The following is a 17,676-nucleotide window of genomic DNA, read 5'->3' on the forward strand; positions in this document are numbered from 1 at the left end:
TAAAACCAGATCATTTTTATATAGAAAGAAGAAACAAGCTTTTGATATAAAATCCATGCAAACTTTTGGTTTGCTAACTGTAGAGCCTCAAGGAAAGATGCAAGATCTGCATATGACAACAACCGAAAATGATCTAATTTTAAAGAATTTTAAAATGCCCCGCTTTGATAGTTTTTAAAAAAACATAATTCATTTTGAACCTGAAACCTTTAAACCTTTCTTTGCCAATTGGAGGCAGTAGATAAAAATTGTGAACAACATATGATATCCTTTATCCTTTTTATGTATCAAATTTAGAAGTAGACAGTTGCTTGTGGCAACGTTAGCATTCATTTGGAGTCGATTGTCTGACAGATTGATGATATAAGTCCAATATTCTTCTTTAAACTCTGTCTTTGGTCCTTACCAACTCTTGAGAAAATAATTGTCACTGAATGCTGAATGATCCACTTTGTTCACTAACTATGTCTGTTTGGTGCTAAGCAAGTACTGTCCGGTGTTGTTAAAGCTTTCCCAAACCAATTACTAGTGAGTTACATTTCAATGCCACAAAAATCATTTTCAATCAACATGGAAGCTGCAGTAGAGGTTGCTAGGGACAGTAAATTTTGTTTTTCGAGATCTAAGAAATTTGCAGACTTGAGTTGCGATTCCTGTAGCTTTTTGTTTTTCAATGAATTGCATCAAATGTGTTAATATTTTTGGACAGTGCTCAATTAGAATAAACTTACAGTTTATGTTTGTCTTCATAAAGATTAATATTCATATATAAGTGAAGGAGTCCTTTGGGGGGTTGTTGGTGACCTCAGAGTGAAAAGGATGGATCATTTGCCAGGAGCTACAAACCTTGGGGCACACACAGGGCAAGTAGTTCTTCTGTGCCAGTCAGTATTGCCCAGACATGTTGGCAGAGACCCTTCTGTGTTTTTTCCAAGTCTGTTTTTCACATAAAAAAACCTGGATAGTTAGCATGACCAAAAGTAGCCACAACGGCTGAACAGAAAGAGCGCCGAACCACAAGCATACAACACCACTGTAATAACAACTTTGAAATAGATGGAGGTAAACAGGACCTAAAATAATGTGAATTGCCTAAAAACGGTTTATATTTAACTAAGGAGAGAAGTAGAATGACTGCTACAGTGGAGGCCGGAGAGAGACTTAACAATTTAATGAAGGAAAACTATAAACGGTATGGAGGAAAGAAAATTCCATAGAAACTTGTCCCTGACTTGGTAATTCACTCAAGATGTTATAGACATCTCATCAAATACACATCTATCATCGCTGACAAAGATAAGGCATGGATGGATGAATGGATGGATGGATTGGTGAGTGGAGGGAGGGTTATAGATGAATAGATGGATAAGCAGGGTGACAGGTAGGTGAATTCACAGTAGGGTACAGATAGGTTACCAATATAGACAGTATGTGTACACAATGAAGGGGTAGAAAGCTCATTGCCACAATGTCATGATTGCTTAGGGATGGGCATTTTGGAGCAAAAACATTATTCGATCAGGTCCTACCACTAGTGAACACTGGGGCTAAACGGGAAACCCACAGCATGCTACATGGCAAAGCTAGAAACATGTTGCTAACATTAGCCAATGCTAAATGGATGGGAGGCTGGCTTGTTTCTAATGGCTGTTTTGGACTCATCTTTCAAAACCAAACAGTGTCAACTGTATGGCGTCAGAAGATTGGCAGCTCTCACCTGCACAATGCGACGTGATGTCTTTACGTGCTCCACACTGTTAGAAGATCCAAATAGAGAAGGGCACACTACTGTGCGGCACATTGGACTTAGCGCGGAGATTTCGCCACTGACACTCATGATCATGAGTCATCATCATGATCATATTTCTCAGAAAAGCAGCAAATACAAATTCTTTCATTAGTGGGTCATATGATCCATCACCAAAGTTTGAACTCACTCTTTGATAGGTAGAAACTTAACAGACAACTGACAAGATGGAAATCTTACAGACTACAGGTTTAAACAAAATGATTTTGTATCATGTAGGCCTAATGACTATTAAAACAGCTTACATTCAATGCCCATCCCTAGCTCACAAAATGGTAATTTTCACTATTTAAAAAAAGTAACTTAGTGGAAACCAGTAACATTTCTATTTACAGGTACCTTTTTAAGATTTAATTTCCAAATCTTTTTTTACTACACTGATAGACATACTGTATGTTGGCTTTGGCTAGTATGTACGAAACTGCGGCTGTTTACCATTGAAATAGCTTAATTAATCATTATTAATTAAAAATATAGGATTACAAAATATACAAGTTCCACACTAAATCTCTACATGCATGTCAAACTGGTCATGAAAGCATTGATCAAAGACAAAGAGTTTGACAAATATATTCATTATTCCGCCATAAACACTCAGCAACCATGTGTGCCGTTTTACCTTTAAACAGGTATTTCTTCCTCACCATGGTCTGTGTGAAACTATCCAACACCTTATTAAAACCCAGGACAGTTGAGGTTTAGGAAGATAAGGAAGACTAAGGGGGAAGATAAAAATAGGAAATCAATGTTCCTGGACTGCCTTATCTAAGTTATGTTCCCATTCTTAGATTGTTAGATTTGTCTTATGTCTCTTTTATTAGTTTATTTTCCCTTTCCCTTTTTAAAGTGCCAACAGATAGTTTTCCACCCCACTGGCATTCCCAGGTGGTATTGCTGGTGCCGCTGTCGCAGGCAGCCACATAAGTTTCATTGGTATGATAAGACAAACAATATTTTAAGCCAGAGTGAAAGTCGATAGTATTCATAAATAGGCAGGTTCTGTTGAAAGAATGGCTCTTATCACTCTCAATCTTCCCCTGTAAACAGGGATGTTTTTTTTTCTTCCGGGTAATGTTCGAATTTCCACATACTCCAGTTGTTCCACCATAATTTTTCGCTACCGTTACCTGACAAAAGCTTCTGTAAGCTGTTTTGTTGAATTGTAAGCTGTTTTGTTGACTTGCCTCATTAGTAAAATGCTCTCTGCTAAGCAGTGATGTGGTTTATTGTCAAAGGTAAGATGAAGAAGTGAAGCTGTGAATAAATGCTGTTGACAATGTGGAAGGCAAAATACCGGTCTTTATTAAGACTATGAAGCCTCCTTGTTATTGTTTTATTAACTTCATGAGTGCTGGCACATCTCAAACACTTTCCTCTTCCTTTATGTTGTGAAGTGAGTCCCTGGAGTTGCCGTGAGTTCGTACCCAGTGGCAGACAATGAAAGTGAGGTTTATAGAGAACCAATCTAAACGCCATTGGTGTAATTTTTCTCAAGCCATTACATTTTGCAATCAGTATCTACTTCACACTGATAAGTTAAAAAAAAAGTTTTCTGTTGTGCCTTTAACTTGTTTATTTTGGTACTGTTCCCATCTCTAACTGTATTCCTAATGCTAATGACCTGCTTTATATCTATGAGTATCTATGTACATGAGTATAATTTTATAATTATTTCATATAAATGGAAACTAGCAGTGACACAACTGTATGTAAGCATCTGTCATGTTTCCTTTTTTCTGCCCTCCCTCATGTTCAGACAGATTTCCAGCCGATCTGGGGCCTGTTTCACAAAGCAGGTTTAGTGAAAACTCTGAGTCTGTTAACCCTGAAATGAGGGAAACTCAGAGTTGTCCGTTTCACAAAGAGAGGTAACTTAACCTCTCGGTCAGTTACCATGGTAACATGCTCTCTGAAACTAACCTGGTCGGGACCAGGTTTTTCTCAGAAAACCTCAAGTTTCTCTCTGTCTCCGCCCTCTTTCAGCCAAACACAGTGTTTGATTTCCTCATTCATTCAGTCAGCGGGCGAGTTTTGGCGTAGTATAGTTCCGTCTGTTTTTTCAGAAAATCACTGCAAACATCAGTCATTATAAGTTATATTAGGTGGTGACTATTTCACTACCATGGCGTGTCCTTCTGATAACAATCCCGTGGATGAAGCTGCAGCATTACTGCACAGAGAATTAAATATTCGTCGGGAGATGATAATCAAACTATTGATTATAGATGTTCTTGCATTTCCAGGCAATTCTCTGTTTGAGCGGTACCGTTTCATATCACAGCAGATATTCTGTGTTGTGCTGCGTTTTTTTGCAAACGGGAGTTTTTGTATACAACGTATAAAAATCATTCAGTAGGCCTACATTAGAAGTTATATTAGGTGGTGAATATTTACACTACCATGGCATGTCATTTTGATAACGATCCCGTGAATGAAGGTGACGCATTTCGCAAAGAGAATTAAATATTCGTCGGGAGATGATTATCAGACCGCGCATAGACGTCCTTAATATACTGCAGCCATACTTACAAAATGAATGAAATTGATCTTTTGAGCAAGTTGAATGTATTTGACTTAGCGTTTCTAAATATAATCCCAGCTTTTCTTGCAATTCATAGGTTCAAAAGTGTGTGCTTTTAGTTGGGTTACCGGTATATAAACTACTCCTATATTGCCTTCTGATCCAGAATATCGCCCATAATGCGAGGGGGCTGAATACGCACAACACCGTTTCATGTCACAGTCCATCTCAACCCACCTTACATTTCCAACATTAACAACCAGTCATGCTCTCATATCACAGCAGATTTTGTGTGTTGCGCTGCGTTTTTTTTGCAAATGGCAAAAACCAGCCACTTACGGTAATATTTACTTTACGATGTAAAACATGCTCAAAATGAGGCGTCACCATGAGATTGTGCCGATGTTTTACCTGTTTGAACAATGTTTTTATGTTTCATCTTAAGCTGCGCTTCTCCCCCGCGGGGTTGCACTTAAATGAAATAAATTAATAGACTACCACTCAAGCAGTTTCCCCTGTGATATTACTGTGATTGCAACAGGACTACATTTAAACTTATGCACTGACCCGAGCCGCAATGTTCTCCCGCACCGTCTCCCTCTCTTTTGCTGCTGCAGCGGTGTTAACCTGCTCAAACTCACCGTATCAGCGCATTAATATTTCCATTTCCAGTTGTAGCGCAGCGCTCCGCTTCCCCGTTGCCATGGTGACTCGTCGAATCAGGGCTCCATTGATGCTGTCTTTTTTTACTTGTGGTGCACGCGCTTAACTCCAGGTCAAACTACTCTGAGTTGATCAACCTAACGCAAATCTGCTGTTCTGGAACCGAAAACTCAGAGTTTCCTATCTCAGAGTAGATCAACTCAGAGTTCAGGGTTAGACTCAGAGTTTTTTGAACCTGCTTTGTGAAACAGGCCCCTGTTGTAGGCATTTTGGTATATGCCCTTTGTAAATAGAAAACAAACTGAGAGGTAGCCAGGCTACCTACATTTCATGCCTTAATAAATAGATCATAAATACAAAAACAAACAAATAATAATCCAGAACTGCGACTAGATCGTTAGATGCAAATAGCTAATTTTACACCCTGAGCTGAAAGGGAGCTGCAGAGATTACTTTACTATTTCTGCAGTTTATGATCAAAAACAACTTGTTGATATCTACATACGCTCTCAGTCATTTTGTTTTTCTGCCCTCTGCATGCATTTCACAAAGAGACCACATGTGAAACCGATCGACAATGAGGCCTTGGCTCCTCCTATGATGTTGTATATATATATATATATATATATATATATGTGTGTGTCTATGCTTTTCCTTAGTGCTTACATGCTGTAACCTTGAATATACTTCCTAATTTTACTCCCTAGGCAAAGAATTACAGTGATTTACCCATGGATGTTAAGGTAAAACATCATACCAATTTCTTGACGTATTGAAGAAAAGATTTATTGTTGAACCTTGGCAGCACATGGAGATAAATTAAATATCTAAGTGCACATAGTAACATTTTCATACAAGATTACACATATTTTATCTATCTATCTTAGGAAGGTCATGGCTGCAACTGAGATTAATCTGATGTGTTTTATTGTCCTTGCACAAATCTGACTTTACTTCAAGTCGGTCCGAACTGAGTGTCAGATAGAAATATGAAAAAGTGACTTTTATCTCAGGGTGCTGGCAGTCTGTACATATAAAGGGCAACAACAACATACATCAGACCAAGGGCAATAAATACATTTAAAAGTACGTTCTTCTATCAGCTTTCTCTGTGCATAGTGACACACAATGGATACAACCTTCTAGTAATATAATATGATCCAGTTGGTCTCCACTAGGATAAGAGGCATGTGTGTGCACGCGCTGTGTGTGTGTGTGTGTGTGTGTGTGTGTGTGTGTGTGTGTGTGTTAATAAGAGACCCTGAGACAATGACAGACACCAAGCCCTAATTAGGTTGTCATGCTGAGAGAGCAAGCAAAAGACAGGAAGAGAGAGATTGAGAAAGAGAGAGAGAGAGAGCGACAGAGAAAGAGAGAGAAAGAGAGAGAGAGAGCTTATTAATGAGGATAGGTGTCAAGCTCTGGCAAGAAAAGGAGGTGGGAGGAAAGCAGAGGACGGGGGAGGATGAGGGGATGTGGAGAAGTAAAAAAAATCAGGTGGAGATAAAAAAACAGGAGGGCTGGGAGACAGACAAAGCGTTAGAGAAAGGGAGGACATTGGAACAGGAGCAAGAAGCAGAGGAAGAACAACAGGAGATGGAGGAGAAAGAGGTGTAGAAGATGGAGGCAGCCGCTGAGAAGAGGGGACAGTGAAGACAGGGAAGGTGGTGAAGCAGAGGGGGGGAAACACACAGGATCAACTAGAGAGGGGAGATGGGAATTTATAAGACAAAACAAAATGAGTGCAACCAAAGCTAACACTTTAAGCTTCTTGTATCTTTTAGAATTGGTTTGAAGTTATTATACTTGTTTATTAAGCTTTAAATGGCCTTGCTCCCCTCTAGAGATATTCTTTCATTTTATGTTCCAGTCAGATCACAAAGGTCCTCCACTACTCTTCTTTTAAATGTTCCTTATGTTTCCCATAAGGGTACCCGTGGGAGTGCCTTTTGTTTTTATGCCTCTAAACTGTTGAACTCACTGCCTCTGGATATAAGAATGACACTTTCTATTAGTAATTTTAAAAGTACATTAAAGATATTTCTTTTTAACCTTCTAATTTGGAGTAATGTTAAAGCCTTAGTTTTTAAATATCTAACTGGTTTTAATATTATTTATATTCCTGACATGTATTTATTTTTTAGTGGTTCTATTGATTTCTATTAATTGATTTTTAACATTTTATTTTTTTTGTCTTACAACATTTTATTCATATTTTTTGTGTCTTTTCAATTTTGCTATGCAAAGCTCTTTTGGTTGCACGTTTGTATAGGAGGTACTATATAAAGTTGCGTTGAGTAAAGTTTCAATGGAAGATGATGGAAAATCCCTTCAAACCAGTTTGACTGTTATTCATATCAGTTATGATGACATAGTCTCCAAAGTCATTGGTGAGATTGATTAAAATAGCAATGGAGTTCAGACCTCATGAAACCTTTTTTCTTGGGATCCACTCATTTGCTTTTTCCCAAGGCTTTCAACACATCCCAGAGCCCTCTTCAACAACTCACTCAGTTGTCATGGAGATAGAGCAGTTGCAGAAATATTGTTTTGATATTTTGTTCTGTATACAAGCATCTGTTATCACGTTACTTAAAGATGCCCTATTATACTAATTTTCATGGTAATATTTGTATTTTTCGGTTCAGCTTCAAAAGGTTTACATACTTTGATCTTTAGAAAACACATTATATTTCTCACATGCAGCATCTCTGTGTGGCACGCGCTGTCTGAGCCCCCCCCCCCCCTTAAAAGTTCAGTGTTCTCTGATTGGTCGGCTGGACCGCTCTGCTGTGATGGGTCAACAGTTTATGCTATCTGCCAGAAAATGTTCCGCCCCTTACGTCAGTTATCTCAGCAGCTGAAAACACCCTCTATATGGAAGCTAGCCACGTTAGCTGCGCAACATGCTAACGTTAGCTGTAACAGGTTAACCTCCAAAATAAACAACTAAAAAATTTAAAAAGCATAAAACTGGCCAAATTCACAGCTTACATTTTGAGCCTGTGTGTAGCAGCATGACCAATGGGGAAGTCAGGACTCTTCTACGTAGAAAAATCCTGTAAATTCTGAGAAATCACGTTCAGAGCTCAGCACAGCCAACCCAGACGGTCGGCAGGGCGTTACTCTAAACGCAAGTACTTTATTATTTGACACTTTGGTATTGTTTAACATGACTATGAAACATTATAAAAACATTTATAGGTCAGAAAAGACAGAAAAGCATAATAGGTCATCTTTATGACTTAGGTCAAATGATGAGGGCTGAGTAATCTCCAAGTGACAAAACACCATTCACTGATGAAGGAAGCAAGATGTGATGGACAGCTTAGATACATTTAGTAAGTGGACCTTGAGTAATTTACCAAATGATCTAATTTTTGATAAGCCAGAATTATCATTTCTCATTGGCAAAACTCTGCAGCAACTAGTCCTGCCCACTGACGTCTTAATTGAGTCTGCTCTATTAAACATTAAAGAAAAAATTTGATATTTTTCAACTCAGGTCTGACCGTGCATTCACAACAAAAACGATGGAGGCAATGAAAGCGTCAAGCTGCCCTTCAAAATCAATGGAAATAACGCAATGACACGCAATGTCGCTTCGAGTGACGCGTTCCGAGCGATAAGAGCGATGCGATGATGCAATGAAGCGATGAAGCCTCCATCGCATCCATCGCGTCCATCCCCTCATCGCGTGTGACGCTTGAAATTGAAAAAATTGGAACTTTTCAAGCGACATTGCATGAAGCTGTGCTGCGACGGTCAATCAGCGTTGAGGTTGCGGTAAGCATCGAAGTTCTCCGTGAAACATCCAGGAGCTCGGCGGGCTCACCAAAGCCGTTATTGTTGCAGTCCTTGGGGGAACTGTTCATATGGATATAATATAATGGATATAACTATGAACTGTAGGTGGCAGGGGTTGCCTTTAGGCATCTAGTCTGCTGGAAAAGAAGAAGACGGACTGATCTCACTACAACACAACAGCTCTTTTAAGAGCCACACACTTCCTCTGAGAGCTCATTTCATTTCTTTTAAAAGCATTCAGAACCCTGCTTAGAATTAGCATAACTTCCATTTAGCACAACAGCAGAGTAGGCTGAGCCGGGGGTTAGCTTCAGTTAGCTAGCCGCCTTGGCTGCTACCTGCGATAGACGTGATAAAGCGATGATCAAAAATGGGACAAATATGAGCAAGCGACGCGATACTCGCGTTCTGGATGATTTAACTTTTGGTGTTAATGCACGGTCAATCTCATAATTCACTGTAAAATAACTGCATTTTCGTTTTAGGTTATTGATTACATTAAAACAACAACAATTATGACACAGGGTTATTAAAAAATAAGCAGGGATATGAACTCCTCCCCATGGATATTGGCAGACTGTAGGCAACATATTTACTATTCACTGATTTCAGCTCATTATACACACACACACACACACACACACACACACACACACACACACACACACACACACACACATACCTGAAGACCACAAAAGACTCAAATTCTGCTTTACTGCCAATAGCCATTTGTAAATATTCAATTCACTAAACTGGCAGCATTCCACACAATGAGCAGGGAAAATATGCACAAACACCTGCATACCTAGACACAAGAGACATGTTTTGATATTCTGACCAGACCTCAGCCAATGTATGAAGTAAAGCCAAGACAAGATAAACTCCAAGGGTCTACAGTGCATGGTATATTTAGGGTATCCAACGTCACTATTGTTAGTTAGATGACATATGGATGGCATATTCTAGACACCAAGTAAGGCTTGTGCTCCATGTGATATAACCTGTGTAACTGAGGAGGAGGAGGAGGAGGAGGAGGAGGACAAGCATGATGTGCTGATCGGCTCTGATGCAACCCGAATTACGGGATAAATCATCCTTGTTTATGGTTAAATCATCCTTCTGCTTGATTTCACCTGGATGAATCATTTCACTCCTCCTCTACCATTCTATTTAGGCAAGGGTTTTCCAACCCTCCTCCTGGAGAGCTACTGCCCTTCATGTTTTAGGTTTCTCCTTGCTCAACAGAAGTTGGCAAATAAAAGTGAAAGACAAAAGACAGCAAGGCCTCCCAGCACGCCGGGGCGATGCAAGGAGTTGAATTAGGTATTGCATTGATGAGTGTTTTCTTTAATGGTTAGAGAGGCTGCTTTTAGTGTAAACATTTCCATGCATGCAGTAAAGTCATTGTTGAAAATAGTGTGTATTGTTTAAGCAGCAAATCTAAAAACTGTAGTTATGAACTTGAAAGAGGAAACATAACTAAACTTTTAAGCTTCTAAAATAATCAATGAGTTTACTCTACTTCGTCTCGTGTGTAACGCGTATAGAGCAAAGAAGGAGCAACTCTCCAGCTGTGTTCACATTTTAGAGAATGTAAATGATATTTTCCTCATTTATGTTAATTTTAACCACCTGTAACCCATCCACTATTAATTAACAGCGGCACCGCGTATATGACTGCAGTATGTGCAAAACAAATCTTACTATCTGCATAAGGTGCCCTTTAAAATACTGCAACTCTGACTTCAGACCAGATTCTTGCTGATTCTTCTTTCTGCTGCAATACACCAGCAATGCGCCTGATTAGACCTCATTTTGATCACACCACATTTAACACACCCACGGGCACACAGATGGTTGTAAGTACTGACACAACATGGGCACTGGGTCTGAAAATGACAACTGTGTCTATCTGAAACTAGCTAGCACATTGTGCGCTGCAATGTGCGCCGCATTGTGCGCTGCATTATGTGCTGCATTGTGTGCCGCTTTGTGCGCCGCTTTGTACCGGGTGGAAGATAGAGCAACTCATGCGCCTTACTATTCTGTATTCTAAGAATCGAAATATCTATTGTGATATAGCACAATAATAAAGTAGTAATATTTTTTAAACATCTTTCATCAGTGTTTACGATTCGATTACTGGGGCCAAGGAGCTTTTTTTCTTCTCAAAATTGATACAGATAAGTTTAAAAAAAAACTGTGCTATTTGCTATAACGCAGTGAAAATGGGCCATGTGGGTAGAACACACAGTCAGAAATCTATTGCAACGTTGTTCCCATGTGATGAAATCCACAATACTGAGGCAACTCCAAGAACACTGCTGCATGTCAGAGTCAGACCACAAATATAAATAGTGTGTTTAAATATGCTTCCTTGGAGAATCTGTTGTTCTCAAATTCTACCCCATTTTTAAATCATTTAACTTTATAACTCATGACAGTGTCCAGCCCTTGGTCAAAATATGTATGAAGCTGTGTACATGGGTTACCTTAGTACACAGGTGTAGAATCCATTGTCTTCCATTTCAGCAGATCTGAACCAGATGGAGTCGTCTTCTTTACTCAGTCTATGACCTGAGAAGATGATAGGCTCCTAAAGGAGACAATACAAAACAAATGTTACGGCTTTTGCACACCAAGTTCCTATTTTCTTCATGTGTTTTTTTTAACCCATCATGCAATGAAAATCATTAAAGAGAACCTATCATGCTTTTCTGTCTTTTCTGACCTATAAGTGTAGTTATAATGTTTTATAGTTGCCTCAAATAATGACGTTCTTGCATTTTGACGTGAGCCCTGTTGACCGCTCTGAACGCTAGGGTGTCGGTTGCTATTAGCGATTTCTTCAAATTTCCGGGATTTGTCTACGTAGAAGAATCCGGACTTCCCTTGGTCATGCTGCTACACACAGGCTCAAACTGTGAGCTTTGAGCTCAGACACTTTAATGCTTTTTTGGTGTTTATTTTGGAACTTACCCTGTTAAAGCTAACATGAGCATGTTGCACAGCTAACGTGGCTAGTTTCCATAGACGGTGTTTTCAGCTGCTGAGATAACTGATTCCTTATATGGTAAGCAGAATAAACAGTTGACCAATCACAGCAGAGCAGACAAACTGACCTGGTCCTGCATGACGCTTCCTGCTGCTTTTATAATCTATAACCTTAGCTGTGCTTGTTTCTACTATTCTGCTGTATTAACTGCCATAACATATAAGTCATATTCACATTACTATATATATTATTATAGTTACTGGAAGTGTGTCTGTCTCTGTCTTTGTGTCTGTCTTTGTCTTTCGCTGTCCATATGTCCGTCTTTCTCTCTTTCTCTCTCCTTTTCTTCCTCCCCAACCAGTCAAGACGGATGGCCATCCTCCACAGAGCTGGGTCTGTCTGACGTTCCTGCCTGTTATAGGGAAGGTTTTCGTTGCCACCGTACTCTACGGGGAAATTGTTGGGTCTATGTTTATCATAGAGTGTGGTCTTTACCTAGTTTGTAAATTGTCCTGAGATAACTTTTGTTATGATTTGGCACTATAAATAAAATTGAATTGAATTGACCAATCAGAGCACAGTGGGCTTTTCGGGAGTGAGGGGGGACAGAAGCTAAGACAGAGCCTGCCACAAAGAGGTGCTGCATGGCTGCTGCAACAATGGACAATATGAGACATATTATGTGTTTTTTTAAGAGCAAAGCATGTAATCATATTGTAGTTGACCCAAAAAATACAAATATGACCCTGGAAACTCGCATGATAGGGCATCTTTAAAGTGGCACGCTAGCGCATATACAGGTGAGAGACTTATGCAAGGAGCCAACCCGCTCTGTAGCTCCATATCATGCTAAACTCCGTCCTACTTTTTAGTGGTCCAATCAAAGGCGAAGGATTTTATACAAAACCCTCTTTTGCAAAAGTTTTGCATAACGATTTCGGAGGAACCGTGCCAAGGCCTGCAGATCAATAATAAATGAAAGGAAATAATGACTGTCATTTAGATATTTGTGTTTCAAATAGAGAGATATAAAGTCCCTCTCACTCTGATATTTACATTAGTAATAGAATAAGGCATAACATTAAAGATGTATTATGTAAAAGTGCTACCCATAGGATTAGTTTCATTGTATATACTGGATATGCATATTACATGTATCATTAGGTCTTACTGTAATCAAGCTAAATCCTGTTCTACCATTCATGCTACCATTCAGCATCCCCATGCTGAAGGGGAAAACATTTTATTAGCAAATGGGACCACAGGATTGATCAGTCCCTCTAGTTCCTTCGTAGCAGCTATTACTCGAACATAAGCAAGCCAAAGAGAAGACGCATTCTTGGTGTGGATCCCAATTTTGCACTACAGTAGATATTGTTTACAGTAGGCTATGCACCTTTATTTCAGTCTTTATAGTACAGTGTTCCTTTGTATGCATACTGACTGTTTGGAGTATTCTTTATGTTGTCACTTTTATCAGTGAAGACTCATTACATAAACCTGATGTCCCCTGTTAGGGCTGTTTGCTAAATATCCAACCATTGTTACGGTACAGGATATCCTATGTTGACCCTGACATATTCAAGAAAACGAGCATGGTAAAACCCTGCCATTCTTCAAATGAGAACACAGACTGGCATGTTCATTTGATTTGATACTGTATGAACTAAAATCATGATACAATTCAAATGCAACATCACAGGCTGAATCTTCAATTTTCAAATTCAGGTAAACATTTTGCATTCTTCTAGCCCTGTTTCCCAAAACAAACTGTACCATTGAAACAAATTGAAGGATAACATTTATATTGTAGTGTTGTCAGTTGTGAGGGCTACACGGTGGTGTAGTGGTTAGCACTGTCGCCTCACAGCAAGAAGGTCACAGGTTCGCATCCCGACCTTGGCCTTTCTGTGCAGAGTTTGCATGTTCTCCCCGTGTCTGCGTGGGTTTTCTCCGGGTACTCCGGTTTCCTCCCACAATCCAAAGACATGCATGTGTGTTAGGTTCATTGATGAGTCTGAAATTGCCCGTAGGTGTGAATGGTTGTCTGTCTCTGTTCGTCTCTATGTGCCCTGTGATAGACTGGCGTCCTGTCCAGGGTGTACCCCGCCTTACGCCCGATGTCAGCTGGGATCGGCTCCAGCACCCGGGATAAGCGGTTGAAGATGAATGAATGAATGAATGTTGTCAGTTGTGAAACGTTCCCATATATCAAAGCATTCCTCTGCATTCTCTTAGTGTATCTATAGCATACTTGATGATATCGAAAGTTTTAGCAATCTAGTTTTTGGATTTGGGAGAGGGTTGTTCATGTTTACTTGGGCTATCCTAAACCATAAGAATAACACACTTATGAATTTTGAAAATGGGTGTGGTTATAGTTTAGATTTGGAATTTTTTTATTTATTTTTATTTTAGTTGTCATTTTTATTTTGAACCCTAACTATGTAAATATAAAAATAACAGATGCACCACATCAAACAAATTTATTTTATTTTCAAATGATCATTATCCGTGTTCTACCACACCCACCTACCTCATCAGCCATTAATACCATTGATCATACCTCGGCATCTCCTTTGTTCTTGTACCAGATTAGACGCAGCTTGGCATTGGAGGCCATGGTGTAATTGGTTCGGATGTAGCTGTAGAACAAGGCACATTTCACTCGAACAGGTTCGCCGGCCAGAACATGGTACTCCTTCAGATCCACTGACCAGTCTATGCATCCATCCACTGTGAGGAGAGAAAAAGAGAGAGAAAAATACATGAGAATGTGGTGATAGATGTATAGTTTATAATCCATTTTAAGGTAGACAGGCTGCAAATACAGTACACCTCTGCTTTAGAATACAATAAGATATACTTTATAGAGGAAAATTCAAATCAAATGCTTGATGGGGGAGAAAGTGTGGCGGAGAGGGAATGAGAGGCACGGGAAGAGAGAGAGCGAGTGAGTGACAGGAGATTGTTTTATTTTGTGTCTTTGGCAATATTGTTCTTCACCTTCTAGGCAATAACACACACTCAATTTGAGAAAGTGTATGTATGTGGGTGTTGTTTTTTTGTGAGGACAGTGAAGGGGGCAACAGCGCAAGAGATATAAAAGAAAATTGTGAAGAAAATGTTTAGGCCGAAAAAAAAGTTTGGTTCCTGGTGGTTGTCAGTTGAGGTCATGGGTAAGTATGGTATTTTATCATGTTATATTTCCAGTGGCAGCGCGCGATAGGTAGGAAATGTATTTTATTTTTTATTTCCCCTTACAACAGGGATGGATACTTTGTTCTACTGAAGACATCTCAAAAATATCAAAATGTATCTAATCAAACCGTAGATCACTGTCAGAACGTCAGAAGCAGTCGTGTGCACAGTGTTCATTTGAAGGGCAGGGGCGAAAAGGAGAAAAAGGGCACATATAGTGCATCCTCGCCCCTGAAGAGGGGAGACGCGTTTTGGCTCATAGAGGGCACTTAATCACACGTTTTGGCTCCCAGAGGGCACTTAAACTTGACTTCTTTAAGACCGTTTTCGAAATATTTCAAACCTAATCTTACAAATTTGTTTGACACGCTGTTGCATGGGCAAACAATGGAGGTATTACATATGCCCATCTTTCTCCCGCGGTCATATAACATTAACAAGCGCTCCAGTCGTATATCCAGTCGTCTGCATGCAGATCCCACGAGAAGCCGTTGTTTTCATTTAAAAATAGAGAATGCGCTCATCCCTGTACAGGATGAAGAGGTGCTGTACAAAAATATATCAATTTCTTATTTGTGTATTTCAATTTTTATTTATGATTATCTCTTCCCCAAGCTCATAAAATAATTTGGGTCACATAAATTGACAGGGTTGGTCGGAAACCGGAACTGAACACTTTTTTTCAACAACAACTGACATCACAAACTTTTTAACACCCAAATGAGCTTTATTTGGTTTTAATACATTAAATCAGCTTTAAAGTAAATTGTGAGTGCCCAAAATCTGTCGAAAAATCCATTCAGGTCAAAAGTTTTCCGTCCCAGACTACAGCCTCCAAGTTGTTGATTTAAAATCCTCATAAGGTAAGGTGTAACGTAACAGGTTGCTGCCTTTATTTATGGTGCGGAAGCTTTGGTAAAATTGACCTTGCTCCAGAAAAAAAAAAACATTCCGTTTCTTTTTCACCACATAATTGTCACGTTCTGTTTGAAAGTGCTCATGACAAAAAACAATCTAAAAATTGACATTCAAATTGATTGCATAAAAAAACGCCCTTGGTGTCTAAGGGACTTAATAAATAATAAATAAATAATAAATAAAGGCAAGTGTAGGAGCTTAAAAAAAATGTGTTCCTCGATATATTGTATGAAACTGAAAAAAAGAGGAAAAATTAGCAATGATTGCAGAAAAAGTAACAGAGATGTAACAAGATTCAGAGAAACACAGAGATCAAGACCAAAGGGAGAGAGAGAGAGAAAAAAAGAAGACAGGGAGCGCTGTGATGTCGGGGTGAGAGCCTTTCAACCATAACGAAACAGAAAACAAGTTGTAGATGGAAGACAAGTAGGAGCTGGTGAGACGTAGAGGTCAGGACGGAAAATGACAAGGAGCTTTCCCAAATAGACCTCACTTCTCCCCCACCCAACCCATCATCTCCCTCTCAGCTCCTTCTCTCTTTTCTTCTCTCTCTGTACTGTGGTCCTCTGACTTCTTTTCTCCCCTCTCGTGGTCTGAGGCTGAGATAGATGTTCGCTCTTTTAACTGGAGCATTCAGGAACTTGCCACAAGGGCTTCCGTCTGAATTACAGCCTTTACCCTGCAGCGATAAAGCCTCCGGAGCCAAAAAATACACATCTTTCTTTTCTTCTCCACAAAATTGCATATCATCAAAATATTTCCACTCATGATTGGCAAACAGAAACCCACATATATCACACACACTGCCAACTCACAGTAGTGTCAGGATCTCGGATGTTAGTGGAAGATAAACGGCCAAAAATCTGTTCAGCAATCGCATAAAAAATGTGCCCCAAAGTTCTTGTTGTCCGTCCAATGTGAACAGAAACTTTTAGTAGCCATTTATTTTCATCTGGGCCTTCCTTCACTAACTGCAAAAACTACTACTCCAAAAAATCTATATGATTAATTTAGTTATTATGGCTCATTTTTTTGTCAATAGCATTTTCTCTATTACTTATTTTTCTAATCATAGAAACTTTAGACTCCTTCCATTATAACCTGCAAATGTGTATTTAAAGACAAATAATGCTATTTGGCCAAATTCACTCCTGTGACTTGCAGTGCTGTGTGAATGTGGTTTGAATGATTACAGTGATGGACATCAGTGTGTAAATGTCTGTGTGAATGGGTGAATGTGACAAGTAGTGTAAAAAGTGCCTTGAGTGGTCAGAAGACCAGAGAGTTGCTATATAAGTACAATTCCATTTACATTTGGTATAAGCACTTCCTGTATAAATCTGAATGAAGTGCAGGAATGAACTCTAAAGGCCAGAAATGAGTTAGTGTTTTTGTACTTTCAGTAACCTTATCTCAGTCAGTCGGTTTTTGAACTAGATGTTATGCCTGAAATGAGATTTGTGGTTAACAAAGGCTTAAGAGATTTTAAAATTTTGTTCAGCGACATAGAATACATCAGTAAAAACTCTACTCCACGCACTACAAAGGGTGTCATCACACTCAACACACGAAACTGGTTGGAAGCTCGTCGTGGTGATGTTAGTCAAGTGACCATGATGTAGTTGATTTACAGTATATCTTTACGTCAACTTTTTACTTCTGATGATTGCATTAATGCTTCAAAAATCACAAAAGTGGCTATTTTGCTGAACAATTGTGTAAATATCATAAACTTTTGTCACCACAGAGCTTATTTTCTACAAT

The 17,676-nt window shown here is 39.3% G+C and overlaps 1 protein-coding gene across 1 annotated transcript in view; it reads right to left on the minus strand.

Moving 5' to 3' along the window:
• Window positions 1–17,676, minus strand: part of il1rapl2 (interleukin 1 receptor accessory protein-like 2) — a gene marked incomplete at both ends in the record, with an annotated part of 379,427 nt that overhangs the window by 171,269 nt on the left and 190,482 nt on the right. Inside the window, 2 exons of the mRNA XM_083915266.1 lie at window positions 11,291–11,394; window positions 14,360–14,529. Coding sequence (XP_083771392.1) covers window positions 11,291–11,394; window positions 14,360–14,529 — 274 coding nt within the window. The remainder of the gene's footprint in view (window positions 1–11,290; window positions 11,395–14,359; window positions 14,530–17,676) is intronic.

Source organism: Echiichthys vipera (genome assembly GCF_963691815.1).
Source record: "Echiichthys vipera genome assembly, chromosome: 6".
NCBI classification, from domain to species: domain Eukaryota; kingdom Metazoa; phylum Chordata; class Actinopteri; order Perciformes; family Trachinidae; genus Echiichthys; species Echiichthys vipera.